The 19,262-nt window shown below is 61.7% G+C and overlaps 6 protein-coding genes across 6 annotated transcripts in view; all 6 read right to left on the bottom strand.

Annotated features, from left to right (window-relative positions):
- Positions 1 to 1,008: 1,008 nt before the first annotated feature.
- On the bottom strand, positions 1,009 to 4,926 carry LMXM_23_0310 (conserved hypothetical protein; the record flags this gene model as incomplete). The annotated part of the gene is made up of 1 exon (XM_003875607.1): positions 1,009 to 4,926. One exon carries the CDS (start codon positions 4,924 to 4,926, stop codon positions 1,009 to 1,011), a length of 3,918 nt encoding a protein of 1,305 aa, XP_003875656.1.
- Positions 4,927 to 6,213: 1,287 nt separating this feature from the next.
- LMXM_23_0300 (putative tryptophanyl-tRNA synthetase) lies at positions 6,214 to 7,452 on the bottom strand (the record flags this gene model as incomplete). Its single annotated transcript, XM_003875606.1, has 1 exon — positions 6,214 to 7,452. The coding sequence occupies one exon, from the start codon at positions 7,450 to 7,452 to the stop codon at positions 6,214 to 6,216; it is 1,239 nt and encodes a 412-aa protein (XP_003875655.1).
- A 973-nt stretch (positions 7,453 to 8,425) lies between these two features.
- LMXM_23_0290 (conserved hypothetical protein) lies at positions 8,426 to 9,421 on the bottom strand (the record flags this gene model as incomplete). The annotated part of the gene is made up of 1 exon (XM_003875605.1): positions 8,426 to 9,421. The coding sequence occupies one exon, from the start codon at positions 9,419 to 9,421 to the stop codon at positions 8,426 to 8,428; it is 996 nt and encodes a 331-aa protein (XP_003875654.1).
- A 965-nt stretch (positions 9,422 to 10,386) lies between these two features.
- LMXM_23_0280 (conserved hypothetical protein) lies at positions 10,387 to 13,683 on the bottom strand (the record flags this gene model as incomplete). The annotated part of the gene is made up of 1 exon (XM_003875604.1): positions 10,387 to 13,683. One exon carries the CDS (start codon positions 13,681 to 13,683, stop codon positions 10,387 to 10,389), a length of 3,297 nt encoding a protein of 1,098 aa, XP_003875653.1.
- A 978-nt stretch (positions 13,684 to 14,661) lies between these two features.
- On the bottom strand, positions 14,662 to 15,528 carry LMXM_23_0270 (pteridine reductase 1; the record flags this gene model as incomplete). Its single annotated transcript, XM_003875603.1, has 1 exon — positions 14,662 to 15,528. The coding sequence occupies one exon, from the start codon at positions 15,526 to 15,528 to the stop codon at positions 14,662 to 14,664; it is 867 nt and encodes a 288-aa protein (XP_003875652.1).
- A 3,693-nt stretch (positions 15,529 to 19,221) lies between these two features.
- LMXM_23_0260 (putative argininosuccinate synthase) overlaps positions 19,222 to 19,262 on the bottom strand; it is a gene marked incomplete at both ends in the record, with an annotated part of 1,260 nt that continues 1,219 nt past the window's right edge. Inside the window, one exon of the mRNA XM_003875602.1 lies at positions 19,222 to 19,262. This exon is cut by the window's right edge and continues 1,219 nt beyond it. Within this exon, the coding sequence (XP_003875651.1) occupies positions 19,222 to 19,262 (41 nt within the window).

Below are 19,262 nucleotides of genomic sequence, written 5' to 3'. Positions count from 1 at the left end.
GCACAGAGGCGCACACGTTTCGAGAGGTCGACGAAAAATAGAAGCCGCAGAAGTGCCATCGTGGCCTCTTCTGCTGCCGACCTCACCCTCCCTGATGACGTGGCACACCTCTCAGTGCGTGGCGTCAGGGCCAAGTGTGCGCCTGCTCTCGGTGGGGAGATTCCAGGCGGCCATCCTAGCCCCGGCCCATGCCGAACCACTTCTGGTGCTGACAGGGTCGAGTGCCTACGACATGGCGAGGCCAGTGAGAGCCATCGCTGCTGATGTCGGCGGTGAGGTCCTGGATGACGGTGCGTGGGAGAGCGGCACGCGACAGTGAGCACACGCTCGTGCCGTCCGTGTGATGTGCAGAGCGTCCGCGTGACTGAAGCGTATCCCCCCTCCCCTCCTCACACACGGCTTGCCGGTGTGGTGGGGAGCGTGCGTGCCGCCCCGAGAGGGATGCGCCAGGGGTGGCGACCGGCGTGATGGCAGGAGCGGCTGCAAGGCGGCGTGTTGGTGGGTAGAGTTCGATGAGGCGTTCATGCTCTCAGCTGCCTGGGGCGGCGCACTGCTGCAACGCTCGTGCCTAGGGCTGCCTCGCACCACGCGGTGTGGGGCCCGCGCCAGGGCCACAGAGCAGAATGGGAGAGAAGCTGAGCCCATGGTGTTCTACGACAGAGAAATAGACGCATGAAGTAATTCGAAAAACTGACGTCCTCGATGGTAAGGTAAGCGAAACGATGTTGGCAGCCCAATCTCCACCGACCCAGGCACGTGTACAGACAGACAGGGTGGTTCGTAGAGGGGGTTGCGGCGTCGGGGTGACGGCGATCGCGATAAAGTGGGCACTGGTAGGAAACAATCATGTGCGTGTGCGTGTGCGTAGCAGCTCCGATCGCCCCTCCCTCCCCCGAAAACGTATCACCTTCGATGCACACATGTACAGGCGCACTAGCGGGGTCAGACCAGCCCTCACCGACATCAGCCTGCTCCATCTATTGCCTCAACGCAAACGCATCTCTCTCCCTACGGCAAGAGGAGCGTGACGGCAAAGTCCATTTCCAGCGGTGGTGACAGCCACCGCACCGCGCAGTACGGATCCGCATCCGGGTCATCGCGCACGCGCTGCGCGAGCTCTTCGCAGTAGTCGGACGTAACCTTGGCTTTTGCAAGGACCGCAAAGTGTTCCTGCATGGGGCGCGCATCGATGCAACTCAGATCTTCCGCTACTGAGGCGGCAGAGGCGCCTGTGTCACCTTTCCCAATCGCCGCCGCCTCTCCGCTGGAATTGTGTAAAGGCGAATCATACAGAGCAGGCTGCGTTGCGCCCGCATGCAGAGGCGCCACCGCTGCCTCGCCCTCCCCAAGCGTTGCGGTGCACGTAGCCGAGTCCGCGGCGGCGGTTTCGGTTGGCCCCAGGATCAAAAGCATCACCACCTTCGAGTTGGACACCACCGCCTGCACGGTCATGCGACGCGTGCGCCCCACCTGGCCAGCGTACCGCACCAACGCCGTTGGACTGGGATGCAGGCAGAAGTTGTGAAGGAGTATCTCAGCATGGGGCTGCAGTCGCTGCGTCTTGGGAATGATGAGCGGCGGCTGGACAAGACTCAGCTGCTGCAGCACGACGCCGGTCGAAGAGCCTCGCAGAACCGCACTCGCCACGCGGGACGGATACGTCTCCAGCAGCTGTTCGTACGCGTAGGCGGTCTGCATAGCGGCCATCACGTTCAGCTCGGCCAGTGGCGGCAGGACGCACGTGCCCCGGTCTCGGAGCGCCTCCCAAACGGCCGCCACCATCTGTTCGCAGCTCCACGTCACGTCGAGCTCGACCAACGGTACGTTGGCCGGCACCTGATACCGTTTTGCGCTAGTCTGTAAAATGCCGTGCAGCCGCGACGATGGTGGCGGCGACTGACGCTCAGGGAGGGATGGCACGTTGGGCGAAGACCCATAGTGGCCCACGCTGGTCATGGAGAAGGACGCGCTGACTGACGGCGCCTCTGGGGTGCCGGCGCTGCCACCGAGGGAGGTGATGCCGTTCTGCAGCAGCGGCAAGACCGCCGGGCCCAGCTCCGGCGAGCGCGAGGATATGGACGACGGCAGGGGGCGCAGCGGCTTCACATCCTCGGTGCAGAAGGTGCGATGACGCACGCCGCGTTTCACCACCCTCTCGTAGCACGCCTCCACCATCGCCTCCACACCTTCGCTGTGTGTCCAGGCAACGACAAGGACTGGTTTAACGCCCGCGGCGGCGTAGTCGGAACGCGACTTGTCGTCTAGGTTCATCTTATCAAGCAACAGATGGCTGTAGCTGCCCTGCGTCACGGCGCGCCGTATCGCGGCCAGGTAAGCGGACCGACTTCCAACCTCGTCCTGGTTGAGCCAGCGCGGTGCTGCGCCTGCCTCCTCCAAGAGAGCGTACAAGATGCGAGCCATAGTGGACTTTCCGCAGCCTTGTGGACCGACCAGCATAATCGGGTCGAGACACTCTGCGTCCTGCGACGGCGCCTCGTCCTGCTGCTGAAAAGCGCGATCGCCATTCTGCACGTCTGCATCTTCGGCGTCAGACCTCGCGCTACTACGCATGCCGTTGGCGGTGTTGGCGCGGGCTCCGGGGCTGCCGCGCACCGCCTCCAGCGCAGATGCGGTCGTCCCATGTCGACTAGAGCCACGATGTCGCAGCCGCAGCTGCGCCTCCAGCATCTTCTCGAACCGCTCTTGGTATGAAAGCCAGTGGCCCCGTATGACCTTGAGCGCGACGAGGTCAGTCGACGGGGTGATGTACTTCTCCCGGTGTAGCCAGAGCGCGAAGTCGAGCAGGAAGGGGAGTCGGTGTAGTTCCCATTGCTTGATGCACAGCCGAGTCTCGCGGGAGAGGCTGCTCACTTTCTTTTTCACCTTGCACCGCAGCGGCTCGCCACAGAGACGATGGGTGACGACGTACTCCTGCACGACTCGCTCGAGCGAATGCGGGTACGCACGGCACTTCCACACTTGCACCACCACTGCAGCCTTGGCGCCGTCTGCCTCGTCCCCGTTAGATCCGTACATAACGGCACCCGCTGTATCGCAGCGCGAGAGCACCGACTGACGCAGCGCCTCGTACTCGGGTGAGCCAACCTGGACGTCAGCCGACCTCGGCACGGTCGGCAGCTGGAAGCGCCTAAAGAAGGCAAACGCTTCCTCGACGCCCATGCACCACCCGCGCTCGTCGAGCGGGGCGTCCCACGTGATGGCGTAGAACCACAGGGGAGTGGCAACCGGCACCGTCGGAACTGTGGAACGGGTGGCGCCGCTGGCGTCTGTCACGGGTGTCGATGACATCATGAAGGCAGTGGAGCTGGTGCGATAAGTGCGGGTAGACGTGCAGGACACGGGCGTGGAGGTGGTAGACATGGACTCGTCACCCGCGACGTCGCGGGCAACAAGAAAGCTCTGCAAACGCTCCCAGCCAGACATGATGACATCAAAGCACAGGCTGCGGTTGTCGGCCGCCACACACGCATGCAGCTGTATTAGCGCATCCGCGTGGGCGGCGGCTTCACCAGCGGATGCCGCATCGAGTGTGTGTGTCGGGTCCTCTGTGGTGATGCGCAGCGACTCCAACACGCGTCGCCACAGACGCGCCATGCGAACCGCCAGGTCCAGGTACGCGGCATCCGACGATGCCCCAGCGCCGGCCGGCGCCGCGGAGCCGCCTGCGACGGTGAAGCTATGCACGCTGCCTCGCTCAACGCAGTCCTGAGGGTTCTGTGTGGGCGAGTTCATCGGGGACGACGAAGACGGCTTCCCTGCGGAAGACACCTTCGCCGACACGGCGGCGTCGTCAGAGAGAGATGACGACGATGACGAGGTAGAAGTCGAGCTGCTGCTGGAGGCCACGTATCGCATCAGGTCCGTCTCCGGCACGTCGAGCCGTGTCACAATGTGCTGGTAGCGACACCCAATGATCCAGTAGCGCTCTCCCATCCACGAAAATGCAGCAATGCGGCCAGGCTCGCCGTCCACCTTCTCTAGAGCAATCGCTCTCTTGGACACCTCCTTGTGGATCGAAAATACACTCGTCGCCTCGCGCCAGTGGCCCATCTTGCGAAGTCCGACGGCGGTCGCCACCCGCGTCCACTCACTGTGAAAGGAATGCTGCTGTGCCGACGAATATTCACATCGATTCGGCTGGCTTATCGAACCGAGTGCGCTCGCTGTCGGCAATGGTTCGATTGAAGGCGATTTGGGTGAAGAGCTTACAGCGATGTTGATGGGCGAGCCTGACCTTCGGGGGTGCTTCACTGCCACTGTCGTTGCGGTGTCTGCACCGCTGCCTTCGCAGTTCACCTGTGCCGATCCGCCCAGCTCAGCCAGCGAGATGGTCAGCGCCGCTGCAGGCGTACGGGCAAACACGCGAGCCTGTCCAATGGGGATGTGCTCCCACATCTTCTTGTTCTTCTCGTAGACGCCGTCGCAGTTGCCGCTGATAAAGCGGTCGACGATGAGGAAATACGCTCCGTTGGGCAGCACCACCGCTGTCGATTTCAGCTTCACGCGAGCGTCTCCGTGAAAACTAATTTGGTATGCCGCATTCACGCAGCGGCGCTGCTCCTCGTCCACCACGGACACCAGCGATTTGCCGGTGCTGTTCTCGCTGGAACCGCCGGCCGCGGTGATGCTCGATGTAGCCTGCACCGCCAGTTGAGATTGGCGCGACAACCACGCGGCAGCAGTCGTCGCCATCACTCCTGCGGCGGGGTTATCCTTGGTGCGGTGACTCGGGTTTATTTCGCTGCGTACAAGCAACGAGAGCGCCGGGGGAGGTTGCAAGCCTCCGTAGATGTCTGCGGCGGCGAGGTCGGAAAACGACCCATCTGCCGGCGACGAGCCAACGCTCTCATGTGACGCTGCCACCACCGCACCTGTATGGAACGGCGTTTCAGGAGGCGACGACATTGTGCGGAGGGCTGCGCGTCACGCACCCCCCCTGCGCCCCCTCAGCAGCTTGGCGATGCGTTTGATTGACGCGCACTCGCACGGACACCGCACCAGGGCACAGAGGATTTCCTGGACTAGAGAGAAAAGACTGAAAGAATATGTGACACGGATGCGGATGCAGACTTCACTCACGCCGCCTCCGGTCTGCAAACGCGACTGCGCACGAGTCAACGACGCGTGGGCCCGCAGGGAGCGATCGGCGTGCGTGTGTGTGTGGGATATTCGAAGCAGTCGGCCCGATGAAAAGGTGCACAGAAATGGACGACGGAGAGGAGAACAGAACAACGAGAGGTCTGACAGGTGTGATGAAGGCACGGCGCCCATAGACTGCGTTAGGGTGAGCGGTGAACAGCGGCAGCGGGTGGAAGAGGTAGGGAAACGGGAGCGAGAGCGCCCCTCCTCCCTTTTCTCCCCTTCACAGCACCTCGATTGCCCTACAAGCCACTCGCAGTGCCCATCCCTCCTGTGTGCAGTGCTCCTTGTCGAGGGTGAGCGAGTGTGTGTAAAGTAACGACGGGTTGCTGGTGCAAGGAGGGAGGGAGGCAGGCAGGCAGTGGTTGGCCTGGCCCGCATGTACGCACACCGCGCACGACTGCAAATGCAGCGCAAAAGATAAAACAACAGACCGCGACAAAACGTAATGGAAGCGACCTTTGACGCTCTTCCCGACTTTTCGCCAAACCCCGCGCACCCCACTTGAGGCTGGCGAGGTGGCTGTGGCGCACTGCAAATCCTCAACTCAGCCGCAGAACACATGTTTTCTTCCTTTTTGTTTAGTTCTCAGTGCGTTGCCTCCGACGTGGGCGCATGTGCCCCACACCTGTGTCCGCAAGAGCAGCCCAGGGCAGAGAGCTGTCGTGGCCGTGCTCTCGCGTTGCGCGTCGTCTTGCTCTCTTTTCGCCCTGCGCATCCTTTTACGATTCTGTGATCCCTTCGCGTTTCTGTCTCTCCAGGCGGCGCGACGCTCTATCGCCCCCCCGCCAGATGCACCTGTGGTCCTCTGGCGCTCTTGCCCCTCCCCCCTCTCCCCATGCATAGCTGCTCACTTCGCCGCCGCCAATGTGCGCATATGTGTGTGCTCGCGTAGAAGTGCATGTACCGGATCAGTGGACTGGGTGGGGGGTCACCGCCACAGAACGAGGCACAAAGGGGAGGGGGGGGGCGAACAAAATTCACAGACGCTGACAGACTTCACCATCACCACGCCCCCCTCCCTCCCCCGCCCCGGCATCCGTGGGACACGGCTCAGAGAAGAATGTCGCGGATACTGCAGAACTCCATCACGTCATCGTCCGTCACCGTCGCACGCCGCTCCCGCCAATTGTGCAGCACCTCACGGATGATGCAATCCGCCGCCAGATCCTTCACCTCTCCGCTATTCAGGGTGCCGCTACGGTAGCGCTGCGTCACGTCGGCGAAGAGTGTGTCATCAGGGCAGAAGAACCGCAGGTACTGGTATGCCACATCCACCTCCAGGTTGGCGCCCGTCTCTTGCATCTGCTCTAGGGTGGCGCAGCCGCCCGAGAAGGCGCGGCGTAGCTTCTTACGCACCTGCTTATCTGTGTCATGTAGGGTAATGACGCCGTTCTCCTCTGCACTGCTGCTCATCTTGTGTTCCAAGCCTTTGAGCGCCGGCAGGAACTTGGTGTGAAGCAGGGCCGGTGGTAGCTGCTTCAGCCGCAGCGCGGCGGCGCGGGTGAGAACGAAGAAAGGGTCCTGATCAATGGCGCAGGGAATCAGGCACCGCATCGGCCTGTCGCCGTTCTGCAGAACACGACGGAAAGCGGTGCTGAAGCACGGAGCAGCCTGGGTGGCAGGAAAGGCGAGCTTGCCGACGTTATCGTTGTCTGTGATGCCGAGCGTGTGCTTCACTGCGTTGCCTGTCATGCTACGCTGCAGACGGAGCACTGTCGGGTACATGTGGCCCATGTAGTGCGTGTTGCGGAATATGAAGGTGTGGCGCGGGCTGAAGTCGAAGGCGATGATATCCTTGATGTTGCTGCGGATGAGCTCATCCGCCTTCGCGCCCTCAAAGGGGACGTCGCGAAAGAGGAACTTTTCGTCATCTGTGATTTGTATAACGAGCGGAAGGTCAAAGACGTCTTGGAGGTACTTGGTTAGCATGAAGGGCAGCACATGGCCCAAGTGCATGGTGCCAGCGCTGGGGCCACGGCCAGTGTAGAGGAAGACAGAGCGCTCTCCTGTTTTGATGGAAGCCTCGATATCCACAAGTGCCTTGTGCAAATCGCGGTGTGAGAAGGCGATGTCGCGGCTGAAGAAGTGGTGAAGCCCCAGTGGTGGTGGCTGCTGCCGCTGCGGCATGGCAGGAGACGCGGCGGCCTGCGGTGCCGCATCTCCAGATGGCACGGTAGCCAAATCGGGGGTCGCGACGACCTCGGCGTTAGCGGATGGGGTGGTGGTCACGGTCCGCTTGCGGCACTTGGCCATGACATCGCGCATGTGCTGACGCGCACCGTCGTCCATACGCTCCGCTTTAAATGTGGTCAGCACCCGGTCGTAGTTGATACCCTGCGGGCCCTTGGCGGTCACCACCCATGGGGTGATGACGTCCTCCGCACCGGCATCACCGTCTCTGGTGTGTTGGGCAGGCTCGCTAGGATCACTAGCGCGGCCAGAGCACGCGGCTGCGTTGTGCAGTGCTGCGGACGCACATGAACCGGCGCGCAAATTCCATGGCCAGCAGGTGAAGCGACGCATAGAACGCAGTGCAGAGAGGCGCTGCGTTGCGGATTTGGAGGGGGTGTCTGGGACGAGAAAAGACAGCGGTCGGTGAATGCGGAAAGCTGGCTGCGCTGTGACCCGGACAAGCCCACGAAGACACGGCCCCACCTCTTTAGGGAGGGGGGAGGGGGGAAGGACAAGGAGAATTCGGAAGCGAGGAGAGGGCCCATACAGATGCATCAGCCACCCCGCACTAGATGACGAGGCCACAAGGGCACATACGTACACCGGTGTCTGACCGCTCGAGGTTTTTTTAAGGCGCGGGCAATGATCTGTGTGTGTGTGTGTGTGTCGAGCATCTGCGACGAGGGTGGAAGAGGTGCTGAAGAGGCGTAAGATGAATGACTTAGCAGACGCAACTATGAAGGGATGGGTGTCTGTGTGCTTTCAGCTGGAGGGCTCTCCCCGAGTAGTGAGGGCTGCCATCGTTGGGATGGGAGGGGGCGTCGACTGCCGTGCGTGTCCTTTGCGGTGCACGTTCGCAGAGGATGTCTCCATCAGCGCGGCTGCTCCACTGCATCTCCATCTCACCTCGACACCCTCCGTTACGGACTTGGGCCGCCATTCAGTTTCTCGACGTGTGTAGAGGAGGGGAGGATACAATGGAAGCAGCAGCAGTGAGGCGCTGACACGCTTTGTCTGCATCGCGCCTTGATGGTAAGCACGCACGCAGGCGCATGTTCGCACTCTTCCAGCTTCCTGTATCTGGAGCCCGCTACGCTCTTGCGGGGATATAGGCCACCATCGCGGTGTTCCCAACTGCGAACACGCTAAGCACGAGTGCTCGGTGGTCCACCAAGTACATGCACATCTTCATCGGGTCCAGCTCCTTCACAGCCGAAAAGAAGCGCGCGAACTTCCGCGTCTCGACCATGACAGTAGCCACGCGAACGTCATCCACGGCACCGCCGTCATCATCGTCACCGTCATCATCGTCTTCCCTCTCCGGCTGCTCCACCAGTTCGACCGCCTCGTACTTGAGAGAGAAGCGCGCCATGAAGTGCTCGGCGTAGATGAGAAGGCTCGCCAGTGGTAGCGTGTCCTTGTCGCGCGGCCGCTTCACCCCCCGGCGCACCCCCGCCCCATCATCGGCGTCTTCGGCCTCGCCGTCCTCTGTGCCGTGCCGCGGCGTCGGCGGCATCAGCACGCGCGCCGAAAAGGTGACGCTATCGGCTGCCGTGTTCTTCAGCTTGTCAATAAAGGTGGTAAGCTCTAGCATGTCTGGCACCAGAATCTGCAGGTGCTGCCTCTCTAGCGGTGGCGGAGACAGACTTTGGATTTCGCGGTCCCCGAGGATGCGCAGCGGAACGTCAAAGCTCAGGTCTGGCTGACCAGAGAGTCCCTGCATGGCTACCCGCCACAATGGATACCGCCCGTTGCGGGCCAGCCGCACCTGCACACGCGAGGTGGTCCCTTGGTGAGATCGATCGCGCGTCTCTGCCTGCTTTACGATGTGGATGAGCTGTGCGAGGTCGAGCACCTCGCACGTGATGGAGTGCTCATCGTAGCCGGAGTCGCAGACCATCTCGGAGAAGAGAAACGACGACTGGCATCGCATCCACACCTGCACCCCATCTGCGGCGTTCGTGTTCGAGAAGAAGCGGATGCGCTCTGACTGCAGGCGCACGATGCAGTCGCGTTGGATACTGCGGCACACCTGCAGAACACCAAGCAGGCCCTTGGCGTCCTTGAGGGTCGCTTTGAAGCGCATACGTGGACAGGTAAAAAAGGAAGGTGGAAGAACACGACGTGGGCCAAAGGAGGGGGAGGGGGAGGCGCACCGCCGTGGCCCCGAGTACGGTGTGGCGTGGAGGACGAAACCGCACCGATAACGAAACGGAGAAGAAACGATAAAAGGCGATGACGACTGAGCTACACGGTGGTTGTGAGGCGGAGAAGAGCGGGGAGGACAGAAGGGTGGAGTGTGAGGAGGTGGTGGTGGTGGTAGTGGTAGTAGTGGTAGTGGTCGTGATAGCGGGGGAGGGGGGGGTGTTGCTCTCACGAGTGCCACACATAAGAGCACACAGAAAAGCGTCACGTCAACGTTGTAATGTTCAGCATGCAATTGCGAGGGGCGGACGCCGCTGTTGTTGTCGACGTCGATCCGCTCATGCCTCTCGCCGGGCGGGGAATGGGGGGATCCTTCTGCTGTGACGCCTCTGCGTGATTGCGGGGGGTGCGTACATGTACACGTGGTGCGTTGGCCGCTGCTGGGCATCATGGGGGAGAAGAGAAGGATACGAGAGTGAGAAGTGAGCAGAGGCCCCGGAGGGACGAGAAGACCATTTACGAAGACGAGCGCGTGTGGATGGTGACCGTTACAACGATGGAAGCGACGACGCGAGGCGCACCGCAGCGATGAAGGCACTGCTGTGAGGGAAAGATGGAGGACGAGGCGCTCCGCCTTATCTTCTTGTTTACGCTGCCCTAGGCTGCACGTCTGTCACGTCCTCGCAGCGGATGGCGCAGAACAGGCGGCAAGCGTGACAGCACAACACCAGAGAGAGGAGACCAAGGGGGAGGGGGGACTGCATAAAGGTGCCGAGACACGCCGGCGGCTACACTCCGTGTCGGTACGCGTCTCGGTCCGTAATAGTTTACATCGAACGCGCCACGGACTGCGTGTTTCTCTCATGAAGATATATATATATATACTGAGGTGCGCACACGTCTCCCTCATGCGTCAACGCCCAGCTTTAGTGGAGAGTGTTCAGAGGGCATGGCGGTCCAGCTGCTCTGGGCCGAGAGCAGGTTGTTCAGCAAACTGCGGAGAACACCCTCAACCGTCTGTGTATTGCCCTCCTTGTTCAGTGAGCTATCAGGCTCGGAGTCTTCGTTGGGTTCGCTGCGCTTGCACAGTGTCTGGTAGTTGGCGATGAGCTCAACAGAAATGTTGGGGGTGTAGCCGACCTCGCAGACGGACCCGCATTCCGAGCAGATGAGCTCTCCGCGGCGGTTGTACATGTTGGAGAGACAAGGGAGGCAGAAGGTGTGCCCGCACGGCCAGAGCGTCCGCGGCTTGTCGAAGACGAAAAAGCACTCGTGGCATGTCGACTCCATCTCCAGCGAGGCGTGAAAAGTCATGATGTTGGCTACCGCCACCGTGGCGAGTCGCACAGCGTTCACCAGCGCCTTCTCATGCATGAACAAGTCTTCTAGCTGCTCCTCAGTCGAACGCACAGCGGCGTCGACGTAACACAGATCGGCGTCACACACTTGACAGCCCACGTCCCCTGTCGTGGCTCGTCCCTTCCCGAAGCGGTCGAGAAAGCCGTACGCAGCGCGCTCAATAGTGGTCCCCGCCTCGCCATCCTTCTGCTGCTGCTCAGACATCTCTTCCAGAGTGCGGTTCAGGCGAAGCTGATTCGACTTGGCGTAGCAGCTCACCTCGCTGGTGAGCATGATGGCGTACTGCTCCGCCGTCATGCCGGTGCGCGCCTGTCCAACGGAGAGGTAGTGTACATCCGCACCCATGTTGTCCAGAAGCTGGCGTTGAGCCTCGATTTCCGCCAGCAGCGCGTCACGCTGAGACACAAGATCGCCGCACTCCTCCTCCGCTTCAATGCGAAACTTCTCGTTCAGCTCCGCCTCGTTGACGCCAAAGCCGGTGAGCGACTCGTGCTCGTCGTCTGCTGAGCCCTCGTCGTGCCCGCTATCATCATCGAGTCCATCGGAGCTGCTGATGACGTCAAGCCCCGGAAACTGGAAATTTGGGTTGAGGAATTTTGGCAACAGGAAGGCGCTGCCGGTAGTATCGGCCTCGTCCCACATGTCTTCCATGCCGTCAAGGATATTCTTGGCGGCTCGACGCAGGCGGACATGGTTCTCCTCCTCAGGGAAGTGTGTGAGGAACTCCTCGAGGTTACCGCTGTCGCCGTTGTCCTTGAGGGAGAGCCTCGAGTCGTCTTGTGAGGTGATGGTGGCAGAGGCGGAGGCTTCTGAGAGAGATGCCGAGATGCGCTGCTGCGTCTCCTCTGCTGTGAGCACTTCGCCGGTGTCCTGCCCTGTCGCCGAAGAAATTCCTTCGCCAGCTCTACTTGCGGTGTAACGGCCAACCTTGCCAAAGCGACCTGCTGCACCGTTGTCACCCCTTGCGCCAAGGACGACCGAGGATGTGTCCTGTGCGCCGTCTCTCGGCCCTCCTGCAACGGCCGATAGCCGCTTGTCAACGACGACCGTCTCTTCATTCGTGTAGAGGCAGGCAGTGTGGCTCAGCTGCCACTGCTGCTCGCCCGAGCTTGGCAGAGACAGAGATCCGTACGCGCGGCGGCCGCCGACGGTGCCAGAGCCACTGCGCTTAACCTCGATAAGCCCCGCAGGCCCGTCACCGCCCCCGGGCCTACTCCTTGTGCTCAAGTTTTCAAAGGCAACGTGGAGATGTCGCTTGGTTCGGTGCGCCTCCGCCTCAGCGGAGGTCATGGTGCGGCCCAGGGAGGAAAGAGAGAGTGCGGCGAGGAGCGTGCCGTTCAGGTGGTCCCCGCCATCACTTTGTCGCAGACTGCCTCCTTCGGTGCATGCCGAGTAGCGATGGCCAAGAGCTGCAAAGGTGAGGTGAGGGTCGTCGGGGTTGTGCGGCGTGGCACCCGCAGAGAGCATCGGCGTGTCCACCACCGGGAACAGGCTGTGGTCACCCACGAATTCGATGGGCGACAGGTCCCGTAGAAAGAAAACACCGCGCTTCGAGTTTGAGGAGGCGGCCCCACCGCGGAAGCGTCTGTCTGCTGGGGCCCGTCGCTGCTGTCCAGTCTTACCCACATCAGATGAACCGTCGTTCACGCCGGCCATGAAGGAGTCGCCGCCGTCCGTCAGGGCGTCTCCACCGGCGGACGAGTTCGGGATACCATCACTGCCCCTGCCCTTCACACGGTATCTACCACTAGTGCCCTGCTGCCCCTCACGCCGCTCCCGCAGCCGCCTCGCCGCCTCTACCCGTTGCTCTGCTGTCATTCTCTTGCCATACGTGCGCTCGAGCAACCTTTTGAGCGCGTGCCCGAGAGCAGCGTCGTCCATGTCGGAGGCGTTGTAGAACACCATCCCGTCATCGCGCTGACCACTGGACTCGTCCTCTTCCTGCACCTCGTACGAAGAGTCGCCTTCTGTCCATTGGAACAGGATTCGGCTGTCTACACAGAGAGACCGCATCGTGAGCCGCGGCGGGGGGCAAGAGGCAGTGCCGGAGTGGCGTTGTGCTTCCCACATAAACCCAGACACACCCGAGCGCACGCGATGGTGTCCCTCGCCGTCTCGGCCAACCGTGTAGTGCCCGCTGCGAGTTGTAAAGTAGCGCCGTGACAAGCCGGCGAAGAGGCCACGGTTGTGGTTCGGCACACCCTTGAGGCGGTGCACTCGCACCAGCTCCACCGCCGAGTACGGGTTCACGTCAATTGTGGACATCTCCGCCGGGGAGTGCACCGCAGATGCAACGGCGGTCGCGCCCGGATGCGTGGTACCCCTGCCGGCAGCGCCTCCATTTCTCGACATCCCCGTGGTAATGAATGGCGAGGCTTCCTCAGAGAGTGGCTCCAACTTAGCAGAGGTAGGTGTAGCGCTAGCCCCGTCAGCAGCTTCAGAAGAGGCACTATTCGGCCAGGCGCTGGCCATGTGGGTGTCAAGAGGAGGCACCGGTGCCGGCGCGGGTGGGGGTGGAGAGATGCGTGTCGCGTTTCGCTGTGCATGCGCGACGCGGGCTTGCTGCAAGCGTTCGTGGAGTCGCTCCTCCAGCATGCTGCATACCTGCGCCGTTAGCACCTGTTGCGCACGACGCTGCACCTCCTGTGGGCTTAGGCGATATGCAGCCTCTGTCACTGGCTCCTCTGGCAGAGACGACAGCGTGGATGGGGAGGTACCAGCAGCAGCAGCAAAACAACCTGGTGCTCTGCCATTCGCAGCGGGAGTACGAGTACAGTCGAAACTGTAGCCCGGCCCCCGCGCATGCGCAGGCTGCTGTGGAGAGGTGCGATGCCCACATGGCATTTCGGACCCACCGGTGTTTGCTCGAGGGTGCACTGTGGTGCCATGCGGCCTGTGCGGGGTCGCGACGGGGTACACATCGAGGGTGCGCACGAAGCGCAACACGGACTGATCCGCCGGTGTGGGTGGTTCGAGGCCGTCAGAGGTGGGCATGTGCTGCTCTCTGTCTCTGTGTGCGTATGTGTGTGAGTGTGTGCTTGTTCGCGAGGCAGCGATGAAAGCCGCGGCTCCAAAGGTCCACGAGCCTAAGCACGATACCGGAGGGGGTAGGGCTGGGAGACGTTGCCAGAGAGCGCTGGTCCCGCCCTGTGTCGACTTGGACAGCCCACATGGAGGCGATATAGGGTGCGAGGTATTCACGTTCGAACAGAAAGAAAGTAGGTGGAGGCAAATGAAGGTCACGGCCGTAAACGGCACGGTGAAGAGGGGCAAAGCCTGATGCTGCTACGACAGCGACACATGTGCGGTGTGGGCGTGCGATACACAGGATGATAGAAGGCAGACAAGCCAGCAAAGCGACCAAGGGCGTACTTGCCCCACCGTACTACCCGTAGAGGTGACTCGTCCTTGAATGCTGTCGGCCGTGGCCGCGTCAGACACCAATGACGGAAGAGGAAGAAAATAGGCCTGCCGGGGAAGTCGGCACGCAGCCTCGGCTTCACCGGGCCGCCTCACGCATACACGTGGCGGTCCTCAGGCCTTTCGGCCTCTTTTTTTTTTCTTTGTTTCCGTCTTTCACTCTGTCAGCGTCTTTCTCCGGTGCTTTTCCTGCCATGTGTGCGCCCCTCCCCCTTCCTCGACTGCGTTAGCGCAGCGCGATGCGGAAGAGGCTGGTCGGGGGGAGGGATGGGAGCGGGCGGGCACGAGGGGTCCTAATTGTGCGCGTCGCTGTCCCCACACAAAAACGCGCACGCGCGAGAGAGGTTGAGCTACTTCCGCCGACACGGGATTCGCTGGTGATGTGGCTGTCATCCGCTGCGCTCAGGCGCGGGTCAGGCTGTACCCACCATCAACTTTGACACAGGCCCCGGTGATGTACTTGGCCTTGGAGGAGCACAGAAAGATAACAACGTCGCTCACCTCTGCGGCGGAGGAATCCCGCTGGTACAGCGGCACCTTGCTGCAGTAGTCCTCCCGCTCAGCAGGGGGCATGTCATCGGCGAGCACCGACACACCCGGACCGACGCCGTTCACTCGAACCTGCAGCGGTGCAAGCTCCAGCGCGGCAGACCGTGTAAGCCCCTCCAACGCGCCTTTGGTCATGGTATATATGGTGTACCCGAGAAGAGGCTGGTTCGTCATGGCGTCGACCATGTTGACGATGGAGTAGTTGGTGCCGCGCTGCTCGGCTGGGATGTCCGCAACGCGCTGTGCAAACGCCTTAATCAGGAAGTAAGGCGCAATCGCGTTGGAGCCGAAGAGGTCAGCGGTGGCCGCCTCCGTCGCCTCCCTATCTCCGACACCGGACTCGTGTCCATCCTCGTCTTTCCTCAGCAGCGGCGTGGGGTAGAAGGAAGAGGCGTTGTTCACGAGGACGTCGCAGCGTCCCCAGTGGGTGTAGCACGCATCCACCAAGTCACCACAGCGCTTGAACAGGGTAACAGGTGCGGAGCCATCAGTGCCGCCGACCGAGGCTTTGGCGATGTTGCTCAGGTCCGCCTGCACCGTAATGGCGCTGTTCGGTCGCCTTGCGTTGAGCGTCGCGGCTAGCGTGTTCGCGTCTGCAGCAGATCGATGATAGTGCAAGCAGACAGCGTACCCCTCCGCGTGGAGTGCCTCAGCGATGCCGCTGCCAAGACGCTTCGCGGCGCCTGTTACCAACGCCACCGGCACGGTCGGAGCAGTCATCATGGCACGGCGAATTCGGCTCCTTGGCGATACAGCAGCGCACAGGAGGGAAACAGAAACCCCTTGAGCGGCAACAGGGAATCCTCACGAGCGGCGCGTCTCGATGCAGTCAAGAAAGTCGACTGGCTACTTAGTGCGGCGTTACGGAGATGAAGGCGATGGGAGGGGTGGGGACGAGTTGTGAAACAACGGCAGAGCTTCGCGTCAACGATGCGTGCGTGGCTTCGGCGACAGTGATGGCATGATCGCAGCGGAGAAGAAAGCCACAGACAGCGAATTCGATCTCAGACAACACCACGGTGCGGTGTAGGTGCGTGTGGCACACTGGACGACTGCAGCGAAAAGAGCTGACGAGAGGGAGAGGGTGCGGGGCGGCGGCCATCAGACAAGCACGAGTGGGCGTGAGGGGTATTTCTTGAGTGAAGAGCACCCCTTCCACGGCACGCGTGTGAGAGCGCGGGACGCGCTCATCTGCATCAAGCTTGGCAGTTTTCGCGGCACTGCACTACCGACATACAACACGATCGCGGATACTGCCTCTAGGAACCTCCGACACAGCAGAGATACCACCGGAATACTACCACCTGGAGGAGCGCTGAACGGGTTTGACTTCCCGGCACTCTTCCGCCAATCCAGAGGGTGAGGAAGACCACCGGCGGCACACACACCCACAGAAGTGGTGCGAAAAGCAACGGGGCGCTACCCGCGGCGATGTGGCCATCAACGAAGTGAACGTTCCGTAAGAGGGAGGGGGTGGCGCACACAGCGACACACTAAACAGTAGACCCACTACAAAAACCCTCCCGCTTTGTAGCGACACCTTTCTGTCACTCAACTCCACGCACATCCAACGCAAGGATGCGCACAGCCCACATCTACCACTGCAGCTCGCCAGAGAAAGATTGAGAGGACAGGGCTCTCCAGGGATGCCGCAAGAAGGCCCCGGCATCGGTAGCGCCGGCAATGCTCTCTGGCGCTCGAAACCCTAGCCAACACTTTCGCTAAGGAAGACGGTCAAGCCCTACAGCACCGTCACTGAGCAGAGGAGAGACGCCGACACTGGAGGCCGTCCGCCGCCGACATACACGCAAGTAACACGTTGACCCTCCTTTGCGCCGCTCTCCATCCTACTCCACATACGATGCTCAGCAGCGGCGCTGCTCATCGCGCAAGACCATTGATCTTCCACTGCAACCAATCATGGGTCTCGCCGGACACTCGACATACACAAGAAACCGGAGAACGCGACCTCTCTCAGCCCCGCGATACGCCATCCATCGCACGAGTGCCTTATGACTATCCCAAAGTACAATCATCTCCTGGGGGCCCCGCACGCTCTCTCGTCACGCCTCCATTCGCCCACCTGCCCTACAATCAACTCCATGACATCCACCCAGACAGAAACCCCACATCGCGTGGAGCCAAGAAGTCGTAGGCACGCCAGCACAGTAGTGCACCGGCTCCGTCAGCTGAGCACGCTCATGGTTTCACAGCCTACCCACCACCCCGCACCTCCGCAGGCCGCCGCGCAGGCACTCCCTCCATCATGCCGGCCGCCGACTCGTGCATCTTCACCGGTGGTGCAGTCTCCTCACCATCAGCAGGCAGTGAGGGGCGGGGGTCGGATACGCTCGAGTCACGCGGACACTTCGCCCATCACATGGATGGCACAAGCGTGTGTGCACTGTCGCAGCTCGCTCCGAAGCACCACCAACACCACCAGCGATGAATCTCACTGACCTCCCCACCTCGAGGGCACCCGACCCTCTGGCCAACAGAGGCGGACCGGCATGTGCAGGGATCGCGGGGGCACCACGGCACTCCCCCACAGAGAGTGGGTGAGCGAGCCCTTGCGCCACGACGCACTTGGATATCCCACGTCATCAGGTGCGTTGACAGTAAAGCGAGCCAGTTGCGGGCACCCTACCGCCGGGCACGGCTGCGGACTCTTGTTGCCGACGGAGAGGCCTGGGCTGGCGCTGTGCCGAAGAGACTCGCGCCCGCGATCACGCGTGTACCGGCTCACTACATATCGCGCCAGCTACATGGCGGCAGCCGTCCCGCACCAGGCAACGAGGGTGTCGGGCTCACGAGACGACAGGAGGCCATCCTCGCCCAGCTCCGCACGCGCGCCTGTCCGTCCTCTGCATTGCTGCAGCGACGCGTGGCTGGCAGTGGCAAGATGCAGTGCGCATGGTGCACTGCCGGCTACTCCGCTGGCACGGCGTACCGCATCTAAGCAAAGCATGCAGAGGTCAGAGGAGCAAGGGCGATGGACGGGAGAAGCTGAGAAGAGATGCGTGCCAAGCAGCCCAGCAGTGCATGTGTGCGAGATGCGCGGCATCCCCTGCATCCCACCGCCTGGGCCGATGAGGCGCAGATGCCGGGGGCGTGACTAGAGTAGCCCGAGTGGCGCCACCGCGCCATGCACACTCCAACGCGGCGAGCCGCCACACCGCGTTACGGCATGCCGCGGCATGGGCTGGCGCAGCAACACGCATGGCGTACAGGCCGAGTGCCGGGTCTCACAGGGCCCTCACCGGCACGGGAAGAGACGGTACGACGCATGGCCCGATTCGACCACACACAGCTCGCGCTACGCAACAGGGATGTAGCGGCGGTGCCCCGCAGGGGCAGGTGAGCTGTGGCTGGGCATGTGCGCATGGTCTGCTGGTTTGATGGTGGTCGAGTAGACACACTGGAAAACAGAGCACATAGAAGAAAGCACTCCTCTCCGCTGGCATACTAGAATGCACTCGGAGAGCTCTTACGGAGTACCGCTGCACACATGATGGCTAGAGGACGCAAAGGCGGGCTGTGGCAGGGCGGTGACACGAATTCGAAGCCGCAAGAAAACAAAGAAGATACTGATGAAGGTATGAAATGCGCGAAGAGAGAGCGAGAGCGGACACGGAAAGAAAAACACAGAAGACACGAAGACGACGCGGCGCCTGCGTGAGGGCACGTGTGTATTCTACCTCTTCACCACTTGTACTCACGTTAGTGCCTTCGGCTGCCACGGTGGACACCCTCGCCGGAAAGGCTGGTCGGCATGCCGCCACGGCGCAGGGGAGCACACACCATGCAGGCGCCGGTTCCCCCATGTGCACCGGCGGAGAGGGCACAAGGTGGTCAGAGAGAGAGCAAGGCACTCGGGCAGAATCGCAGAGGCGCCGCGCGCAGGCACACTCACGCTTGACGCAGAACGAGTAGAGCGGAAAAAAGGGCAGAAGCGGCGGTTGAAATTCACCTGCCGGACGAGGCACCGACGCTCACCGCTCACGCACGGAAAGGCAGGAATACGTGGCTCTGCGCTCAGTCTTCCGTGAGCAAGTGACCGGCAGGGTACTGCATCCACTTCGACCCATCCTCTGCACAGTACCCAAAAGCGTTCTCCTCATGGCTTCTGCGGGCGAAAACCGGGTACGGGAACAAGAGAGAAGGTAAGAGAGTTACGGTCGGCAATTTGCACTGCGTGGGCGTCAGCGCGAATACTCCTGTGATGAAGCAGACACGGAAGCGAGAGAGAGAGAGAGAGACCTCACGTAGCAGAAAGTAGAAGGCAGTGCGTGCGCAGCACGGAGCAGGCGATACAAAGATAAGAAAAAAGAGATGCAGGCGTTGTAAGCAGTGTGGTGGTGGTGGTGGTGGTGGTGGCGCGCACTGCGGCGCACAAGCCGACGCGCACGCACTTCACAACCTGCTCGGCATCTCCTTCACTTTCAGCATCATTG

This window comes from Leishmania mexicana, chromosome 23 (assembly GCF_000234665.1).
Source record: "Leishmania mexicana MHOM/GT/2001/U1103 complete genome, chromosome 23".
NCBI classification, from domain to species: domain Eukaryota; phylum Euglenozoa; class Kinetoplastea; order Trypanosomatida; family Trypanosomatidae; genus Leishmania; species Leishmania mexicana.
This window is presented reverse-complemented; position numbering and strand designations above follow the sequence as displayed.